The sequence below is a fragment of the Cebidichthys violaceus genome, unplaced genomic scaffold (assembly GCF_023349555.1).
Source record: "Cebidichthys violaceus isolate CVI_PGR_0920_01 unplaced genomic scaffold, fCebVio1.0.p SCAF_16, whole genome shotgun sequence".
NCBI classification, from domain to species: domain Eukaryota; kingdom Metazoa; phylum Chordata; class Actinopteri; order Perciformes; family Stichaeidae; genus Cebidichthys; species Cebidichthys violaceus.
Window position 1 is genome coordinate 11,798,095 of NW_027176329.1, and position 20,698 is coordinate 11,818,792.

The window sequence follows — 20,698 nt, forward strand, 5'->3', positions numbered from 1 at the left end:
AGCTGGATCATATTCTATATTTGCGAGCCAGGAGCTCGACTAGAAACTATGACGTAAGCCATTAAAACTGAGACGCCTCCTCTCTGTGCCTTTGTCTCTCCGCCGTACAGTAAGTGACTTGTGCTGTTTACCCACGGGTCGTACCAAAGAATTCCAGGGGAATAATTCATGCTGTTCATAAAGCAGCAAGAGTTCATTCCAGCTGAAAGGCCATGACACACACTGCCGATGGGGAGAAAACAATGCTGGCTTCAGCATGAATCACAATTTATACGAAAAAGGAGGATACGATCAAAGTGGATTATATAATAAGTCTAAGTCTACGATTGTTCCGAGTTCAGTCACATCCTGTAATGTGATTTTCTTTAATGCAAACCAATCCTCTCAACTGGCAGCTGTCCTGAATGTTGGTCTCACAGCTCTTTTAAAAAAGGGCCAATGAGTCATCTCAGTCAAGAAATTCAGAAACAAATTAAAAACCGACACGGATCCGGTCATGAGAAGGGTCACAAAACTCTCCTACCTGTCCCATCATGGTCTCCTTGTACTGTTTCTTCTGTGTGACCTTGATGGGCGGCAGCTTGGTGACAGCAGAGACCAGGAAGTTCATCAGGATGTCCTCACAGTTGGCCAGCTGGTCCACCATGCCCTTCAGACTAGTGGGTAAGTAGTTGGTGTACAGGTGATGGTAATATCTGCAAGAGAAGAGAGAAAGGAGTTAGAATATAGGAAGAGTAAAATGAAATAAGAATATATAAGAAGGGGCGATTGATCTGGGTGGACGGCAGACAGACACAGTTAGAGACAAAGTGAAGCATTGAGCAGCTCAAACGTCAGATATTTAGAGAGGGTGTGAGGTTGTCACACAAATGAAATGTGTGACTAAGAATTGAAAGGTGAAAGCATTTAAAGGGAAACTAAAGTAGACTAAAGGGAGATTTGCAGGTTAAGTCTGGTTTAATATCACGGGTATTTTCCCTCATTTCTGTTTCACTTTTCCCAATTGCACACAATAAAGTGTGTATTGATTCGCTTTTACATCGTACTCAAACAATGCTGAGTATGTGTACAAACTTTCAGAAGGTGGTTTTTGGATAAATGCCTGAAAAAAACCCGCCACAGTGGAGGTGAATAGTCACACAGTTTCAGACCTTTATAGGTGGACAACGAGTAGCGCTTGTCGACTGTTTGGGCGACTTGAATTCAAATGCACCACAAATTTCAGACACTTTCAGGCTTCACACAGGTTGAAGCCTTCGGGTAGAACTCTGAGTTCATCAACAGACTGATTGCTCAAGTTCCAGGATGGATTGAACGACTGAGTTATTGAAAGTGATTAAGCGTTTGGCTGCAGTGATTGGCTTACTCCGGCTTAATGGACTGCTCCCATCACAGCTGAGTGAAGCCATATTAAAGCTGACAGGAGCTGTTGTAAAACTAAACGCAGGAACTATGAAACGCCGTGTAGCAGACAAATTGACATTATTTTTGGGATAAAACATAACCGGTGTCAAAACACTGATTTCCTGAGGCTGTGCAACACCGAACAAGGCGCCTACTTTCAAAATCGGCAGATCACTGCATCAAAAGTGTTGTATCAAAAGACAGACGACTGAACACTGGAGAGCAGAGCAGAGCAAAGCTGTGATCCCCGTGTAACAGAAAGGGGAACAGAACTGAAGCAAAGCACATGAAAGCAAACAGCAGAGCGGAGCGAAACAGTGATCAGGTAAACAGCTGTAATGGAACCAAGTTTTTTTTTTTGCAGATCAGAGGACGACGATGTGAAAGGCCTGTACCTGTGGTAGATGGCGGCCCCCGTCAGCACCATCGAATAATCGTTGGTCCATTTGGATGTGTAGCCCCAGCGCTCCTTGTTGCTGTCCCAGAAGTGGCTGCGAGCGGGGTAACCCACGATCCGCTCCGGGAAACTCTGCCAGACCGTGAAGGCAAAATCCACCTGGACAGACACAGAACAGATTGGAACATTTTATGATATTTAGAACCACATTTGTATCACTTCCCAATACAAATAAATAAAAACACTGTTATGAGTTGTGACTAATTTATTCATGGTTTATAACTAAATTTCTAATTTATTTCAGTTGCAAGCAATTAAGTTATGGTTGCCAGGTGCCAGGTTGTGAAAAATCCCTTTTACATGGTGTTCACCCTGGGCTGAATACAATGATTGGATGGACCTATTACAGTCCTGCAACATCCACAGACAGCTTTTTTTTCAGAGCATTAGATTTATTGATTGCTGTCAAGATAATAAAGATTTTTATTAAAGACAATAATAAAATACCATACCCACCATAGCTTTCAGCAAACTATTTAAAGTTTACTTTTACCCATCTGGACCAAGATCAATTTCTACACAACTTTCATTAACATTCAGAACTCTATAACTCTATATACTCTATAACTGACTTGATGAGTTATTGGAAGGTGTGAAACTCACAGGTGTTTATTAATGCGTTGCCAACATTTATAACTGCATTATCACCAAATAAGATAAACACCAGCCAGAGGGATTTTCCACAACCTGGCAACTCAAAGGTTGCTCTGATTAATGATTTATAACTAATTTACAAAGCATTAGCGAGTGATTTATTAGCCATTAACAAAGCATCATTACAACACAATTTGAAAAATGCAACAACACAGGAGTATTCCTGCAGGTATTTTCGATATTTCTATATTTAAAGGATGAGAGGAGAAAACTCCCACACACTGTCCCTTTACCTGTAATGAACTTTTATTGATGAATACAACATTTCGGTCCTCAGACTTAGACTCAAAGTAAAAGGACAGTGTGCTGTAATTCTCTCTCTTCTCTTCTTAATTCCTCCTACACACCTGCCTCCAACATATTGAAGGTGCTCATGAGCCTTCACAGTTTACACTTAAAGCATGAAATATTTCCTTTGAGAAAATCAAATTTAGTTGAGATTAATTTTCTATTTAAGGTATACATTGTGTGAGAAAAAAAAGAATCCAAGAGGGAAAGAAAGAGACAACAGGGAGAACTAACAAAGGAAGTGTGCGCGCTCAAACAAAGCGTAGTGAACATACAACAGAGGCAAAACCTCATCAGACACAAAGCAGTCCGTCCTGAGCTGCTGCCTGCAGCAAACTTCTGTGGCGGCGATCAAAGCATTCAATCAAATAATTAGATGAAAACATCAAAAAGACCTCAGCTGCTCCACAAACAGCCCTCTCTGCATTACACCGCAGATTACCACGCTATCGTACACTGAGAGAGTGCTTATATTAATGAATACTTAACGTCAAAACCCTCCATAAAACACAATACACATCATTTTTATCTTCTCTTCCTGCCAGAATGCGGGCTTACAGAATCCCGGAGGAGAAGAAGAAGAGCTCCGACTCTCTTTTGCTTCCAGTGCAGGAGAAAGGTAGTAACGACGACACAGTAATAAGGAAAACATATTTCAATGGTTGAACCAACATCAAGAGGAAGTATGGCTGGAAAAATGGGCATGTTGGACATGATGGTGGAAAATCATTCTGAGGAACTGGATGCCAGTTTGTCATTTATTGTGAGTGTGAAATCTGCTTCTCAACATCTTCACTTAAGGCTGAAACTAATCTGAGGCAGAAGAAGAAAACTGTTGTGTCTCTGTTGAGGGGCTCATTTTGAGAGAATGGGAATGGTGTGTAGATGGGGGACTGTTAGAAATCGGTATTTATGCCTGAAATTCTTTTTTAATATGTACTGGCATTGATGTTTCTATAACTTGTTTATGTTCATGATCCAACAGTCTTCATGGATGAAAAAAACGTTTTTTTGGGAAGCTGGATTTTTGTTTCCTTTCAGTGCCAGCTCTGCCTTGCCATCTTGATCCTCCGCACAAACAGCCTTTACGAGATCTAATTCCGCACTGTTCAAAGCAGCATCTGGCTTCCCATGGTGCTGCGCCAACAAAACGTGTCCCCGGAAAAAGAAAACAGGAACCTAAACAAGTGCTGCTCTCGTATAGGGGATTCGGGAGGTGTGAATACAGGCGCAAAAACATGAGGGGGAAGATAGAAAGAAAAGTAGAGAAAGAGGGAGAGAGAGAGGCGAAAAAAAGTACGGCACCGGGAGTAAAAGTTAGAGTAGTTTAAGTGATTTGAGAATCGAGCTGTGGAGCGATAACTTTAAAACACCAGGGACAAACAGAAAGAGAGATAACAAAAACTTCTTTTAGAGGAAATGCAATCAGAGAGTTGCTTTTGGGACATAGAAAGCGTTTGGATCTTTGTTTTGTCTCAAGAGGACCCGACTATCGGGACAGGGAAGAGGCAGATGGAAAGAGAGAGAGAGAAAAATGTTATTATATTACAAAATACCTCTGTGGTGGACAACACTGTGTCTTCATCCAGGCTGAGGACAGCATCGGTCACGATGGTCTCGTAGGGCAAGAAACGACTGCTCATCACCTGCACAGGGAAACACAGATCACAAAGGGTTAAGGCCGCGTCATTAAAATGAAAACGTTGGATTCCCCGCTTCACGCAGCATTGTATTTGTCATCACTTGGTCGCCTGGAACACATTAAAAAAGGCTGAGGGAGCAAATGTCGAAAGTTGTGCAAAATGTCTGAAAAGGGAAGAAAGAAGGAAAATAAATAAATAAATAAATCTGTCACACGTTTTTTTTTCTGCGTATTCTCTGCAAACTAACAGTGCAGACATGTTTATTCACACAGATGACAGCTTCCACTGAATGTTTCCATGGAAACATTAATGACTCAATCTCATCTTAAATTTGCAGGTTGTTTTGAGGGTTTTGTTCCAAGTGTGGCCTTCCATTTTCTGCTACGTATTCAGTTTCAGGTCGCCGTGGCAGCGGACCTAGCATGGTAGCTCAGAAAAGCTTCTCCATAGGGCGCCTGGAGACATTCCCAGGCAAGATGGGATACTGTATGTAATTCCCTCTAGCACGTCCCGGGTCTCTCCTGGGTCTCATCCCACTTGGAAGTGCCGGGAAAACCTCCAAAGAGACACAACAGGGAGGCATCCTAAGAGCCAACATTCACACACTGATGGCACAGCCGTTGGAAGTTGTTTTTGGGTTCATCTTGCCCGAGGACACTTTGACATGCTTACTGGAGGAGCTGGGGATCGGACCGTTGAACCTCCGACTGAAAACCTGAGCCACAGCCGCCCGAAACCAAACCAAACATGCCGTAAACACAACACTGACATTAACGTTTTTAACGTTGACGTGGCAAACTTCTTAGCAAGCAGTCGCCTACAAAATGAGAAGACACAGAGCAACATTATCAATTATTTGGATTCCTGTTTGGTCCAATAGACACTTTATTTTTAGCTCTGTTTTTGGTCTCTACCAACACCTGAGGGAAACATCTTTAACTGCTAAATGCTCCACCGTGTTCACCTCTTTCTGTGGTTCGGTGCTAGTATGTAGCAAACACTCTATTGTGGCTAAAAATTAAACAATAAGAAAGCGGTGAGAGTGAATTAAAACAGTCAAATTGTGGCCTGGAAATCAAAACAATGAGCTGAAAGATGCTAAAATGAGATAAACTGCAGAGTCTGGGATAATTACTTGTTCATGAATCACTCGTGACCCCTCTAACATAAAAGTAATCATGGGATCCATAGTTGATAGTTAGATACTTAAATATAATTAAATTAAACTTAATATAAAAGTATTGCTCATAGCCACTCACGAGTTTTAAATTAGATCCACTGGTAGAGCTTCACCTTGAGATACATTTTAGAATAAAAACTCTTTCCGCTTCAATGTCTCCAGTAGATACTGTATACATTTTTAATGACTCCTTACAAATTCATGGGAGACAAAAAACCATCACATCAACAAACAGCAGTGCAGGGAGAAGGAGAGAGAAGCCAATATCCTACGCTTTAGTGCACCCCCCCCCCCCATTGTTTTCAAATGTGATGGAGTGCTGATACAAGTTTCCATTACTGCTGCAGGGTCGTCTTTCTCTTTTAAAGTCAATAACAACACATAAATGCAGCCAGACACATATAGCAGGAGTCAAGTGTCTATATGTATGCCACAAATGTACCTTTCCTCTGCACCACTGTTGAAAGAAAACAAAAAAAACCCAAATTGTGTATTTAACAGCAAATGAAACCAAACTGTGTAATACATAACGGTCCTTGAATATTAAGCAGAGGGAATGATGGTGGGTGGATGGATAGACCAAGATCTTGAGGATATTTAGACGGGAAGTCTTTCGGTCTGTTGCTGTGATGAAAAGCGCTCGGACGAGAAAACGGCAGCTTCTCGCCGAGGAAGTCGCTCTAACTCAAACAGCCTCCCACACGAACAAGAAGCAGCTCCCGATGCACCGCTTTAATGCACATCCAGACACACGGTATGTTAATACACACATACTAACAGCCTGTTATTCAGTTGTTCAACACAGCCATTAAGGTTAGGCCTTCGCAAGAATACTCGTTCTTTATGAAACACCCGCACTAAAAAAAGTCATTACATTTCTATTCCACAATAGTCAGCGTTGGCCTCCTTTCTCGATCAACACCTGGCATTGTCTGCCTGCTCAAGCAGAGTGACCTCACTCTCAACAGGTCTTCATCACTCCTACAGCCGAGGGCAGCAACAAGCACCGAGAGACAGACTTCACTCTCGAGCTGTGGAAAGCCTGTTATCCATTCTGGTGCTGCAACTAATGATTCCTTTTATTATCGACCAACCTTTTACTGTATAAAATGTCATGAAGTATTGAAAAATGCCCGATGTCTTCAGATTGCTTAATTAATACGACCGATGGTCCAAAAACTCAAAGATTGTCATTTAAACGAGACCTATTATGCTCTCTTTTGGGTGCATATTTTTACAATGTGTTTACATGCATTAATGCTCAAAAACTGCCTTGTTTTCCTCATCCTGGCTGTCTGCCCCGATTGTTCTGATTTTGATTGGTCAACCACGTGTCGCATGCATCGGAAATGTCCCGCCCCTTACCATATACAGAATTTAGCTCCAAAGGCTCACCGAGCAGCCAAAAACACCGCTGTAGCCACAGTAAGAGCAACAGAGCATCTGTCCTGCTGCGAGTCAGTTATTGAAAGTCAGTAGGAAGAAGCCCATAGTTTGAGGGGCGTGCCAAACTAGCCGGTAGGAGGTGTTATGCAAATGTGTTACATTGTGATCTCACAATGTTACGGAAGTGAAGACAAAATTCAAATCGAGCCGTTTCAGGCAGCTCAGGATCAGTGGACTTCAGCTTTACAACTCTACAGACCTTTTATATGTACACAAATATATATAATACACTAAAGGAAAGGGAAAAAGAGGAAAAACATAATAGAGGCTCTTTAATACTAAATTATCATTATGTTTTTTCATACCTGCAGGTGCGCTGTTGTAGAAAACATGGATTTCCAGAGCTTAATTTTACATGCGCATGCCCCCATTTCCTGCTCCCACCACCTAACACAACACAGCTGAGCCTCAATGGCGCTGTCGGGCCTCGATCAAGTGCCATCTACTCCCCCTCTCCCCGAAAACCCAGAGGCAACGGCAGCGGCGGGAAGTTCGAGTGACACTCGTATTTTATCAGGGTGGAGGAGTCGAGGTGTGTGAGTGGCAGTCGCACTTACAGAACGAAGAAAAGGAGAGAGAAAATGAGCGTTGAGAGGAGAGAGCTGAGGCGGCACCGCCCTCTCATTTCCATTGTCAGCATTACTGCTGTAATGTCCTGCGGACATATAGAGAGAAACAAAACAATCCCCATCCCTGCGCTCCATGTTCCCCACTTGTTTTTCAGCAGAACGCGTCAGGGAGAACACCAGCGAAGAAGAGGTGTAGAGAGAACCAGACAGGACACGGGAGGGGAGAAAGTGACAGCAAGACAAACAGCAAAAAAAATGTAAAAAGGAGAGAGAGAGAGGATGAGAGGCTGGTGTTTCCAAACCCCTGATGGTTTGTCACGTTAGAAGTGCGACATATTAGCCTGGGGCTTCCTGGTGCTCTTCAGGAATGTGAGCTCTTACAGCCGGAATCTGCCTCCAGCATTTCACCTCCTCTCTAAAGGACAGCAGCAGAGGAGGGAGACGGAGGAAGGAGAGAGGAAGACCACCAGTTTGCGTAAACTATATCAAGCGTTGCTTTTTGAGGACAGAGGGAGGAGAGGAAGGTATGTGGTTAAAGGATAAGATTGGTGTTATGTCAATAATCCCACGACAAGACCAAAACTAACAATGCTACCATGTGTGTCACTCTTAATAAAAAAGGCTTAGTAATTTCATAAAACAGATGGGCACATTTTAGCAAACTTTACTTAAGCTGGAGTGAGTAGTGCGTTCGTGGGGGACTATTTTCAGCCGCGGATTAATACACATTTGGCGCGTTGGTGAGAATTCGTGGTAGTAAAGCACATGTGATACATCGAGAGCCGTCAAAAACCTTACACATGTAAATAAATGTGCAGATAAATATGCAGCTAGTTCGGGTAGCCGGCTGGTTTCCCTGGAAAACAGATCACTATGCTGTTTCAGCAACACACCTAAACTAAGTGGGCTTATGTTTAGTCCGATTCTGACAGGTATTTGAAAAGACGTATGTAAAATTGAGGTTTAAGTGAAGTAAAGTTTGAAACATACGTTAATAATTAGATGAACCAAGTCAAAAAGACTTCTTGTTGTTCAGACTCACTTCATTAAACTGGCCTTTGTGTTGCCTTGTGCCGTCTAGTGTTTGTGATCTTGTGGGTTTTTTAAAGTCTGATGTTGCTTTTGTTTTAGTGTTTGTTTCTCCACCTGTTTTATAATCTTATTTTTAATATTTTTCATTCTTGCAAAGCACTTTGTGATCTTGTTCTAAGTAAGGTGTGATACTACATCAACTTAACCAATTTCCCTTCACTGTTTTTTAGATTTTTTTTACAGGAGTGGATCTTTCTTGCACTCCATGTTTCCTGCTGCAAGAAGCAAGAGGACACATTATCCTTTAAGGCGAAAGACACAAACAGGCCAACGTTGTCTGAGGCGGGGAAGATATATGAATTAAAGATAAATAAAGCATGGAAGTGAAGGACACTCCGGGTCGATGCTAACGCTGAGGACACGTCCTCTCTATTTCCTCCCTGGGAATATGGGCGTGTCAAAAACCTGTAGGGAAACCTGTTTTGATTATACAGCGTATACAAATTATACACACGGTGGTTTTTTTGTAGTCTACTATTTCAGTATGTACAAATTTTAAATCTTTTAGGTCAACAATAAATAAATATAAATCAAGGATGCAGCTTTTTTGTGTTCCTGGCAGTGTGGAGGCTTTGAATGTGAATTTAGGCCTTCATGTTTGGAAATAAAATACATAGAAAATAACTTTGAAATGATGAAGAAAGAAAGAAAGAAAGAAAATATGGGACATCTAAATAATTTTAAAGATTAGGGAGGAAGGGAATTTAAACTCAGTATGACCTCCGCATTTCTAAATTTCTGGCCACAGTCCCGGTGAGAGTGTAGAAAATAAATGAAGAGGAGAAAGGAGAGCAACGATGCAGTTATAGAGAGGCGAAAAGAAGATGAGAAGAAGAGAAAATGATGAAGAGGGGTAAAAAAAAAGAGGATCTGTGAGTGAGGAAGGGGATGAAAGAGAGAGGGGATAAGCAATGTGACAGTGGCAGGAAAAAAGGCAAAAGGGATGAAAAACTCTCTCTCTCTCTCTCTGTCACTTCCTCTGTGGGATGGAGGAACACAGCTTGGCTCGCCACAGTCAACACAGAACCCGCCGCAACCACAACAAACCACAGGCTTCCTGGCGCGCGCGCGCGCGCACACACACACACACACACACACACACACACACACACACACACACACACACACACACACACACACACACACACACACACACACACACACACACACACACACACACACACGTCAGTACGCTAAGCCTGTTCTGCTCGCTCTTCACGGACACACAGCTACACACAGAGCCCTCCCGCTGTGATTGACAGCTTGGGAGAAACCACTCAGAGCCACGGGGAGAGGTAAACCATAAACTCAGCCTACCGCCGGGTGACTGACACTGATGTGAAAACCACTTCCTCTGATTGGCAGGTGAAGTTAAGTCCTCGCGAGCGGGAGGGGGGAGAGGGCGGCATCGGATGAGTCTGAAGCCTCGGAATAGAGATGAGCGACCAGATCCTGTTTACTTTTCCTAAAAAAAACAACAACCTCAAACCTGAGCTTGGACATGGTAAAAAAACATGCTCGCATCAGCGTTTAGAGGCAAATAATCCCAGTGTGTCCACGTCTGCCCATTGACTTTGACAAGCAGGTCACAGGGAGGTCAAGTCTTCAGCCTAATCAGGTTGTCATAATAAATGTCACCGAGTCACGCTCACGGCTCAGAGCTCCGGCTGGAGGCTTAACTTAACACACGTGTCTCGTATGACAGTGTCAGTCAAGGGAACTGAGGGGAAAAAAAACAAAATATCTCAAGACTGACATGCTGAGTCATATTTTCAACTTTTCTTTTCCTGTGAACATTTTTAAGTAAATAATAAAGTTTCTACCTTACTGCTCCGAATTCCAAATATGGTAACTTCCATTCATTGGCTGCAAAAAATCAACAACATGGCGACGGCCGTAAATCCAAGATACTCAAGGCTTTAAAACAGCAGTCCACAAAAACCAATGGGTGACGTCACGATGACCACGTCCACTTCTTATATGCAGCCTATGGCGGCTACGTGCCCATGTTAGCCTAGCTATGATGCTAACCGGCACATCAAACTAGACAGGCCCGGGAGGAGCGACTCAGACAAGGCGGCTCACGTTTTTATTCCTGTAGTCTAAAAACTACCCGGTCTGAACATGTAAAATAATAATGTGTGTCTGAGTGTCTGAGGCTAAAATAAACTCTTCATGTTTTGTTTGTAAAGAGGGAGATACCAACATATCAGCCTGAATCTAATTTCATTGCTGAACGGTGATGTCTTGCTGTGACAACATACCTCGTTCCTGTGTTTCAAGGGTTGAGCAGAGAAGAATTTGTTCATCAAGAGGGTCATATCAAAGTCAATCAAACTATCATTCAGTGGCCCAAACGCTGAAGAGAGGTTGCTGAGTGAACGATTCAGAGATGCCGGGGTAATTCTCCCATATAGACCCGGAGTCTATTATGGGAGGATTTATGTACATTTTTTAAGATTACTTGTAAAATATTCTCAATGTACTGTAAAGAGGTATCAGGTGGGGCCTAAAATTACAGTTACGGACACAAATGCGGAAGGCTCGGGACTGTGATAGGGCAACAAAGACGCCACAGCATGAGAAGCTGTGCCAGAGTCTCAACCCGGCATCTCGTAGCGGTACGACATGAAGGCAGAGTGCTGTTCGGTACGTTTTATCGAGTTAGAACAGCCTCGATAGCAGCGGCAATGCTGTCTGTAGCGGTCTCCATTGTTGTTGTAATTACTCTTCAGTTCATGCACACAACTGTCAACGCTTAACAATGGCTTGACAACAGTTTGACAACAGCTTGCAGGCATGACAACAGCATTAGTCCCGCCTCCGGTGCTGATTGGCTAATCGTTAGGTCCACCGCTGAACTTATTGGTTCTTTTTTTTAAACTTTTGAATCAAGATACCGCTGTTTCACGGCTGATTCGGATGACTCAAACTCGGTTGAGTTAACGGATTCAGAGGTCTGGACCGTGGACGACATGCGGTACTGCGGAGCTCCGCCCCCGCTGCTTCACAGAGCGCTCCGTGCTTGTTTATTAAAACTTTCTTTATATTTAACCTTAAATTGCACCAAATTTAAAAAAATGGACACAGAGATTCCATTGCTTTATAGATAGATATTGCAACTCAGCTGTAACTTATTTCTCTCGAGACATTTTGTCACTTTCTTGATATCTAGTTATGATTAAACTAAAGAATAAACAGCAATACTTTTATTAAAACACACACTGCAACTACGCACATGCACTTTTCCATTATTGCCTCCTTATCTTTTATCAATATGCATTTACCATGCTTATTTTTCCTCCAAACCATATAATTCCTATTACTGAGCTTTAACTGAAACCACACAAACTGTCCTTTGATGGAATCAGAGCAGCACAAATCAAAACTCATTAACTCCCAGACACTTAATGAAATGTGCCCAAGTACAGTAGCTTCACGGTGAGAGAATGTGTATAAGATGAGCTGCGTAATTAGAAGCGACAGTGATCAAATCTTTGGGGAAACTGGGAGAAAGTGTGCTCAGGCTCACCTTATTCTCTCCCTCGATGACGATGACGGGCACTGAGGTGGCAGGCCAGCGGTGCTTTGCCGGGAGAGGCTTGTCACAGTTCCACAGGACGATGATCTAAAACAGAGACGCAAGATATTAGCACCCGCAAACAAACAACTAATTTGATTTCCTCCAAACAAAACAACTCCTCAGCTGGTTGAACGTGTGACATTTACGTGACCTAACCGGCCAGTAAATGTCACCTCATCACAGAATGATTGAGGGTTTAAGAGCCAGAAGGGCAGCTGAAGGAATGAAATGTTTCCAATTATGGCTCCAGAACGGTCCGTACAGTTCGGCCCGTCACATTGTCAGTATTCATTTCCAACTGTGACATGTCGCTGAACACATTTTCCTGCCCGTCCGATCTCACGCTCCGACTCCAACCAGATTATGTTTTTACATGAGGGACTCGTGTTTGATGTGACTTGGACACGCAGGTCAGCTGACATTGACGTGCGGACCTCATAAATGTCTGATGAGGAACACAGATTCACATGCGACACGACTCCAGTCTGACCTTACACGCACAACTTTGCTTTACTATGTCTCAGCCTGTTCTCATGCATCTTTAATTGTGGTGACACAAAATGACCGCTTGCTCAACCCCTCCCCCAAACTCTGATTGTCCAATCACAGCTAAGTAATTGTAATGTCAACAATGTTTAACTACGCAACAAAAACGGTTATGTTAGATAGAAATAACAGACGTTTTTCCTTGTGTAACTAGTTTAACTAGCTCTTCACTGCAATGCAAGAAGAATTCTGTCTTTATTTATTTATTTAGTATCTAGAAATGCTGCTGTAGCGGAAAAATGTGCCCTTGCTGGATTAATAAAGTAACTATCTATCTATCTATCTATCTATCTATCTATCTATCTATCTATCTATCTATCTATCTATCTATCTACATGGAACATTACTTGGTGAGGATGCTGACATGTAGCTTTAGCTTCAGACTTTTGTCTATCTTCCGAATCTAAAGACGAAAAATTACTATGAATGTTGCCTCTGTTATTAATGTAAACCAGTGTGTAGTTCTAGAGCGGGCAATAAAGGGTTGTGTGAACCCTCCCTTAACAATTTTCAATTACATTACCTGTGGTTCAGCATAATACATAATCAGTTTGTCCCAGTTTAATGTAATATAATACTTACATACTTAATGTACTAAAGTGTACATTAATGTGGGCAGTTCACTATTTGTAGAGTCGCTATGCAGCTCAAACCAACAGAAATCTATCTGAAGAATATGAAGATGGATTGTAAATCAAATGGAAACTTCACAACACCGCCCCCAACCCATTTTCAACTTCAAAAAAACATTACAAATAGCTGGTGAAAAATGTATTTCCAAAGATTTATTAGTTTGCTGTTTTCTGAGCTTTGCCTGGAGCTGGAGCACCACCATCTGCCGTGTGCGTTCACTTCCAGTTTCCCCATCTCTGTTGTGCACACAGCTTTGTGGGAAGGTCATGCTGCTCAAAACCACATTCCAAATTTGAGCAATTTAAGTATGCACTCTGGCAATTTTCAGCGGACTTCTTTTTTTTCATGAAAAACATACTTGACACTCAAAAAGAGTGTACTTACTGTGGTTTATTCTAAGCTATACTGGTACAGACATCTATCCATGAAATTGAGCTTGATACAATATAACAACACAGCTAATATCAACATATCCCAAGGAACTGGTTTGCCTGAACCTGCGGGCAATGAATACCCAATTAGCGATAAGGAATGTGATAGGAACTCATCATCGGTATCCCATACTGGAGTGTTCAGTTGCTGTGCGTCAGCTAACATCTGCCCTGCTAAAAGGTCCTTGAACAAGTCAGTGAATTAATCCATCCCAGTTCCACTGTGCAGAGCTGTAGCCGACACTGTGCTCAGACGTCCCAGACGGAGACGAACTGCAAGAATTTTCCCTGCAGGGATCAATAAAGTTTCACATGATTCTGACATTAACCGTGTGACGCCCAGCAGCCGTTCCCCCCCTGGGGACTCTGCACCCCTGACTGGACCTGCCAAATTATGAGCTGGGAGCCATTTGGATGTCTGTGTTGAGGTGTTCGCCTTCTACACAGCAGCTGTGTGGAAATACCACGCCGGTTTCTAAAAAGAAAGACGACACCCAGCTGTTTGACGAATGGGCACAAATGAGCTCGTCATGACAAGCCAGTATAGATTAAAAAAAAAAAAAAGCCAAACAGGCATCGTTCATGAGGCTATATCAGGGAGAAAGTATACAGCCTGGATCTCTGCACACGAGCGCACGCACACACACACACACACACACACACACACACACACACATACACGCACGCACGCACACACACACACACACACACGCACACGCACACACACACACACACACACGCACACGCACACACACACACACACACACACACACACACACACACACAGCAGAAGAACGTGTGATTCTGCTCTTACAGGGGCTCTGTTCCTTGATTAGAAAGACAGATGGTGTCTCTGTAAGCCCACCAGCCCTCTCAGGGTGCCGATGGCGCGTATGTGTGCCTGCATCATGTGTGTGTGCATGACTGGAGGTGAAGACAGTGTGTCTGTGTGGCACGGTTGGAAGAAACTCTTCCCTCGAAAAATGCACGTGCACGCAGCAGGAGGCCCGCTGTGCCAGAATGCGCCTCAAAAGCTTTCTTGCATCCAATTTAGCCTCCTCCACCCTCCGAGTCCTTTCATTCTCTCTCCTCCATTCATTTATTTATATCCCTCTCCTCAGCAACCGCTCTCCCTGTCCTCTTTTCTGTCGGCCGACCCCCCCCGACTGTGTCCCCCCCCCCCGACCGTATACCCGGCTCTCCACTCAAGAGTGCACGGCCCGAAGAGCGCAAACACAGAAGCGGCCACCATAAAAATGAAGACGAAGGCAGGGTTTGCTCAGTCCACCTGCTGTTGTGAGAGAAGGTCTCTGAGAACGGTTGGCTGAAAGCGTGCTGATGACTGGACGTTTGGTACTTCAGCAGATGCTCCGGTTTTCATGAAAGGATCGCAAAGTTCATTCTTGACTTTAAAACAGCCATGAATAAAACAATCTGCACCCAAGCTCTCCTGATTCGCCTGCTCTGGAGCTTTTGACCAGTTGTTGTCAAGAATAAACTGTTGAGATCAATGACTTTGTTCAATTCTACGCGCCACTTTATTGAAGCAACATTCTTGCAAGACTGCTTGTGTTCGGTCAACATTTAAAGGGGCACTCCATCAATTACAAGTCAGTTTAATTGGGATGAGGAGTACTCATGAGGAGGTTTTGCAACACAATGGGCCTCATGCAGGAAGATAACAAAATCCTCCTATTTTAACGACTTGTTCTAATCTTGTGAGCACCCACTGACTTCTGGGATTCACCAGAGATTTAACGAGTGGTCGAGAGCACCGAGATACAAAAAAAACATCCTGTTATGACAGGCCACTCATTGAAAACATTTCAAATATTAACCAGCCGCACACGCAGGGACATGAAGAGAGTCGACCTGGTAGCCGCTAACACGGACGGCATGTACACAAATACACACATGTACAAGCATCCTGTCTATGCAAACACACATTCATATTGTATACTCCGCTGCCCAAACAATCACACCCGAACACATAACTCACCCTCCTGTGCAACACACAAACACAGACACGCACGGCACTCGCACGGAAACTCGTACCGCCTACACAGAATACAAACCCGCTTACTCATGCACTCTGCTGGGCAAACAAACAAACAAAGACACACACACACACACACACACACACACACACACACACACACACACACACACGTACACACGTACACACCCACACAAAAAAACAGCCATCGGGGAGCAAATTCCATTTCATTTCCCGTGCTGGTAAGGAGCAAGCAGGGGAATCAATACATGCCGTCTCCAGCTGTGCTGAAGGGGGTTTTGCTGCCATGGAGACAGATGTAGCACTGCTACAAATTGCTGCTCTAATTCAATCCACCCGAGTTAACACACACACATGCACACAGACACACACGCACACACACAGTGATGGAAAATTAATGCCGGTGTTGCTCTGGTTGGAAAATGCAATCGCAAATACGAACCCCTTAATGCGCACAATTTGGGGAGTCACAAGGTGGAGGTCAATGGAAGATTCTGCAGTGAACACACACACACACACACACACACACACACACACACACACACACACACACAAGTCCATTACCTGTGCACAGTACTGGGACTTGGCCACGGCTACCAGGAGCTTGAGTATGGGCTGGGACTGGGACACCAGAGGCGAGACGGCGTGGATGACCGCTGTGAACTTGGGGTAGGGTTTGATACCTGAAACACAACAGAAAGACGGTCACTCTTAAATGCAGTTTCACAAAACATAGAAAACAACGCCTGGCCGGAAGACGGCGAGCAGACTGTCAGCCATCGGTGTCATTTTAAGGTCTTTGAAGAGAATAAACCCGACTGAGAACTGAAGGCTCTCATTTACAAACACTACATATCTATTTTCAGTTAAAGATCTCACTTAAAAAGAGTCTGTCAGCAGTTCACAAAAATGGAGATGATATAATTGTAAGGGATGTGCGTTTTCAAGCCAGTCTTAAAATATTCAACAACGTTAATGTGTTTTGAAAACGCCAAATCTCCTTGATCGCTGAATATTTCATTCCGGAAACTCTTCAGCTGTGTCTGGAGCCCAATGAGCAGACAACTAAGTGCTGATGTGACTTTAAATTCAGCCTGACTTGATGTTAGAGGAGAGTAATCAGGGCTGAAAATGAGCAGGAAGTAAGATATTGAGCAAGACGGATCATAGAGGACGTTCAACTTTTCCTAATTTAAATCTAATCTAACCCAAATCAACAAAGCGGGGCGCAGAGGAGACGGCATTAGAGGAGTCTCCTTTCTGCCACTGAGCAACTTTTTTATGATGAGGAATATACGCCGTCTTAAAACTCAGTAAACTATCCCTGTGATTCATAATGGAAAAAGTTATGAGTGCGCAGAGTTTTCAAACCCCTGAGATGTGAATTTGTAACAAGCTCATAAACAGACTTCCATGAAACATTGAACAAAACCTGGAGACAAATTACCGTTGTGCAGCTTATTTTAAATTTTGGATGTTCATGCTGTTTTCTGTCCTCGGCACAGGATTCTCAGAGGCTTTTTATCACAACCTGTATCAGCACATTACACATCTCACAGGTGACGTATTCAAAGCAACACAAAAGGCTGGTTTGGGATCGATTCAGGAGGCCATTTAATACTCGCCACTGGACAAAAGTATGTTGACATGCCTGTTTTACATACTTTTTTGTAATTGTATATATGTGTTGTTGGCCATGGTTTAGTTCCAAATGAGGAAAATCGTAATGCTAAAACACAACTGACATTTTAGACCAGTGATTTCCAACCTATTTGACCACTTACCATAATCCTTTACCATCATCACAAGCTATTATTAGTTATGTCTATGAATTGAAGGCAGTGAACACACAAAAAGTGAATTCCCCCTTAAATGTCTTGCATTGTCCCATTTCAATAATTGACAAACTATCCAACATCGTAAAATAAAATCTCATTAATCATAACACACCCTCAGATTTTCTGTTCGAGACAACAGTCTGCTTCCACCTTTACGGCAACAGACAGGGGAAAGCCCTTTGATGGTTCAACATGACAGTTGTCTTCCCAGTTTTAGAAGACATTGACCGGCCTGCATAGAGCCCAGACCTCAATGCTGTCCAACACCTGGGACACTAGCCAGGCCTCATCACCCAACAGCAACAGTGGCCGACCCCAACATGTCCTGATGTCCACATACTTGTGGCCAAGAAGAGTGTATCAATGTTTACTATACATTTAGTTTTCTTTTATGTTTCAATATACAGTTCTATAGTTTTAATTACCAATATGTTAATTGTTGTCTTGGATTTACTGCAGTGGAAACCACTTATAGTGATCACGGTTGATCAACTGCTTGTATGGCTCAGAAAGGCTGGAACAGAATCATTCCAATGCAAATGCTGTTTAAATAATTAGCTTATAGTAATCAAGGAGTCCGCTTGAGACATTTGGGGTCTTTTTAGACATGGCAACATAAGGAAAATTACGGTGACTTTAAGTTTTTTAGTTTACATGATTCTTTGCTTCACGTTAACCTGTTTGCTTCCGGCTGGCAAGCTGAGGCTGGTGCCGCATCCACACTGAAATCCGTAAGCGGAAAAGAAAGTTGTCTCCTTAAAGAGAGTGACAAGCTGCCAAAAACAAGCCAACGAGATGCAGCAGCGAAACTTGGGTGTTCCTCAGGGCACGTTTGAAACAGCTGCTGCATTTTGAAACAATCAATAAAATTCAGTAATCAGCAAAGCTGAGAAATTAAAAAAAAAAAGTCTATATATTGGTATAATAATCATCCGCTGATGCTGATCAATTTGACCTGGACAGACATGATCATTAAAAGAGGTTTCCACTGTATAGTTATTTACATGTATAACATATTTACACATATTCATTCTAAAGTTTTATTGTTCAACTGTGTGATATCTTCACTTAGCCCAGCCTTTATGGGGGAAGTTTTTAATGTAACAAAATGAGCCGTCAAATATATACTGCTATGTGATTTGTATTATTCTCAAGTATACATTTTGTCTTTCAGTATTCTAAAGGAAAAGTCCATTTAACCGAAGCAGTAAAAACAAACCCTGCTCGCGCTTTGCATCCCCGAGTGTTAGCGTGCCTGATGAGTTTGAGTGTCTTGTTATCGGCTCTTAGAGAACAAGAAGACGTGTCAGTTGGAAACAAACTCTGCAGCTTTGATTTTACTCAATTACCCATCAGCGACGAGCCAGCTTGTCTCCTAAAAACCCATCCGTGTTTAATTGCGTCCTCTTTGACAAACAAATAAACTTGCCGGCGCTGTAATCCACGCCTGTCACCGAGCCCATCCATTTTGATATCCGCTCTCCTCTCCGGGTGCTCCATCAACCGGATTTTGCACATTCGTGCAATGGCCGTCTGCGCGCACGCGTGTGTGTGTGTGTGTGTGTGTGTGTTGCGGCGGCACTGGATGATGATGGAGTGAAGGAGTGAGGGATGGAGAGGCTCCTGGGTCATAGATAAGTGGCGGGGGGGGGGGGGGGGCGTGCTGCTGAACCGTAGCGGGAGGAATTGGTCTCGCCACAGCGGCAGCACCAGTAGCAATGCTGACTCAAAACCCAATGATGGACGGGCTGGTGTGTCAGCACGACTAATATAAACATCCGTCAAAGGCCTGTTCCTCCACTCCGCTGGCTGCCACGCGCTGGAGGAGGGCAGTAGATCAGGGGGTGCCATATTTCAGACCAAATCCACAACTTCACCAAAATCTACTTAAAGTCTTTCGGACTTGGACTTTTCCCACCAACCGTTACGGATCAGTTCATTGCCACACAGGTGTGTGGAAGCGTTGCGTAACACCACTTTGCTCTGCTCCTGTGTTTTATGTGTGTGTGTTACTGACCCAGTGTAGCGTAGTAGAAGGGGAAGTCTCCCAGGTATCCAGAGTACTGCGGCAGGGCGAAGAGCCCCCCAGGGTGACTGTTCCACATCAGGCTGCTCCTGGAGCCGTGCTCCAACACGCGGTCCTGGATGATCTGCACGTGGAAACAGCAAGGAGCACACATTAGACTACAAATACACTCCCTATCAGGGCCGCTTTCAGCTGTTTTTTCAAATAAAAATGCAGTTTTTTTTTTCCTTTCAGATGAACGTGTTGACTGAGAATGATTTTATGTTTGCTAAAATAGGACGATTGGACAAAATGGACAACTAGTTATGGGAAATATGAACATGAACTCATGCAACCTTCTTGGTTCCTTTGTAATTCTACTGCTGCTGCTACTTCTGTACATAAGGCCTATTCCTGTCCGTCCTTTAAAAGAAATGCAGCTTCTGTTGAATTTTCTCCTTTTTTTTTCTGTGACAAGGTTTTCTTTGATTTTCCTTTCCTGGACCAAGGGTCTAAGGGTAGAGTTGGTCTTATGTTGTAACATTTTAGTTAGGTAATCTTTATTGTCCCACTAGAGGAAATTTGCTTTGCAGCCAGGGTTCACATGAAAACACAAAAAGACAAAATCAATGACAACTAAAAACAGAGCTAGAGCAAGAAATGAACATGTGTAACAAGTACACACATGCAATATTGCACATGTGTAAATATGCAAGGGAAGTGCAAAGAGTGCTATATGCTATAGAGCATGTTAGCAGCACTTGGGAAGAATGAGACGTGGACTCTTTTAGTCCTGTTCCCTGAAACGACGTCCTAGCAGTCTGAGCCTTCAAAGGACCTGCCTGTTATAAACGTCCAGGAGCATAGCCTGACATCTTACTGGTCATTTTAAAAAAGACCTCCAAGTATATT

At 43.2% G+C, this 20,698-nt stretch overlaps 1 protein-coding gene across 1 annotated transcript in view; it reads right to left on the reverse strand.

Moving 5' to 3' along the window:
* Positions 1-20,698, reverse strand: part of ext1b (exostosin glycosyltransferase 1b) — a 115,729-nt gene that overhangs the window by 5,368 nt on the left and 89,663 nt on the right. Inside the window, exons 5-10 of the mRNA XM_068711286.1 lie at positions 19,799-19,931; positions 16,508-16,626; positions 12,266-12,361; positions 4,360-4,449; positions 1,800-1,960; positions 524-695 (exon numbers count right to left, since the gene is read on the reverse strand). Coding sequence (XP_068567387.1) covers positions 524-695; positions 1,800-1,960; positions 4,360-4,449; positions 12,266-12,361; positions 16,508-16,626; positions 19,799-19,931 — 771 coding nt within the window. The remainder of the gene's footprint in view (positions 1-523; positions 696-1,799; positions 1,961-4,359; positions 4,450-12,265; positions 12,362-16,507; positions 16,627-19,798; positions 19,932-20,698) is intronic.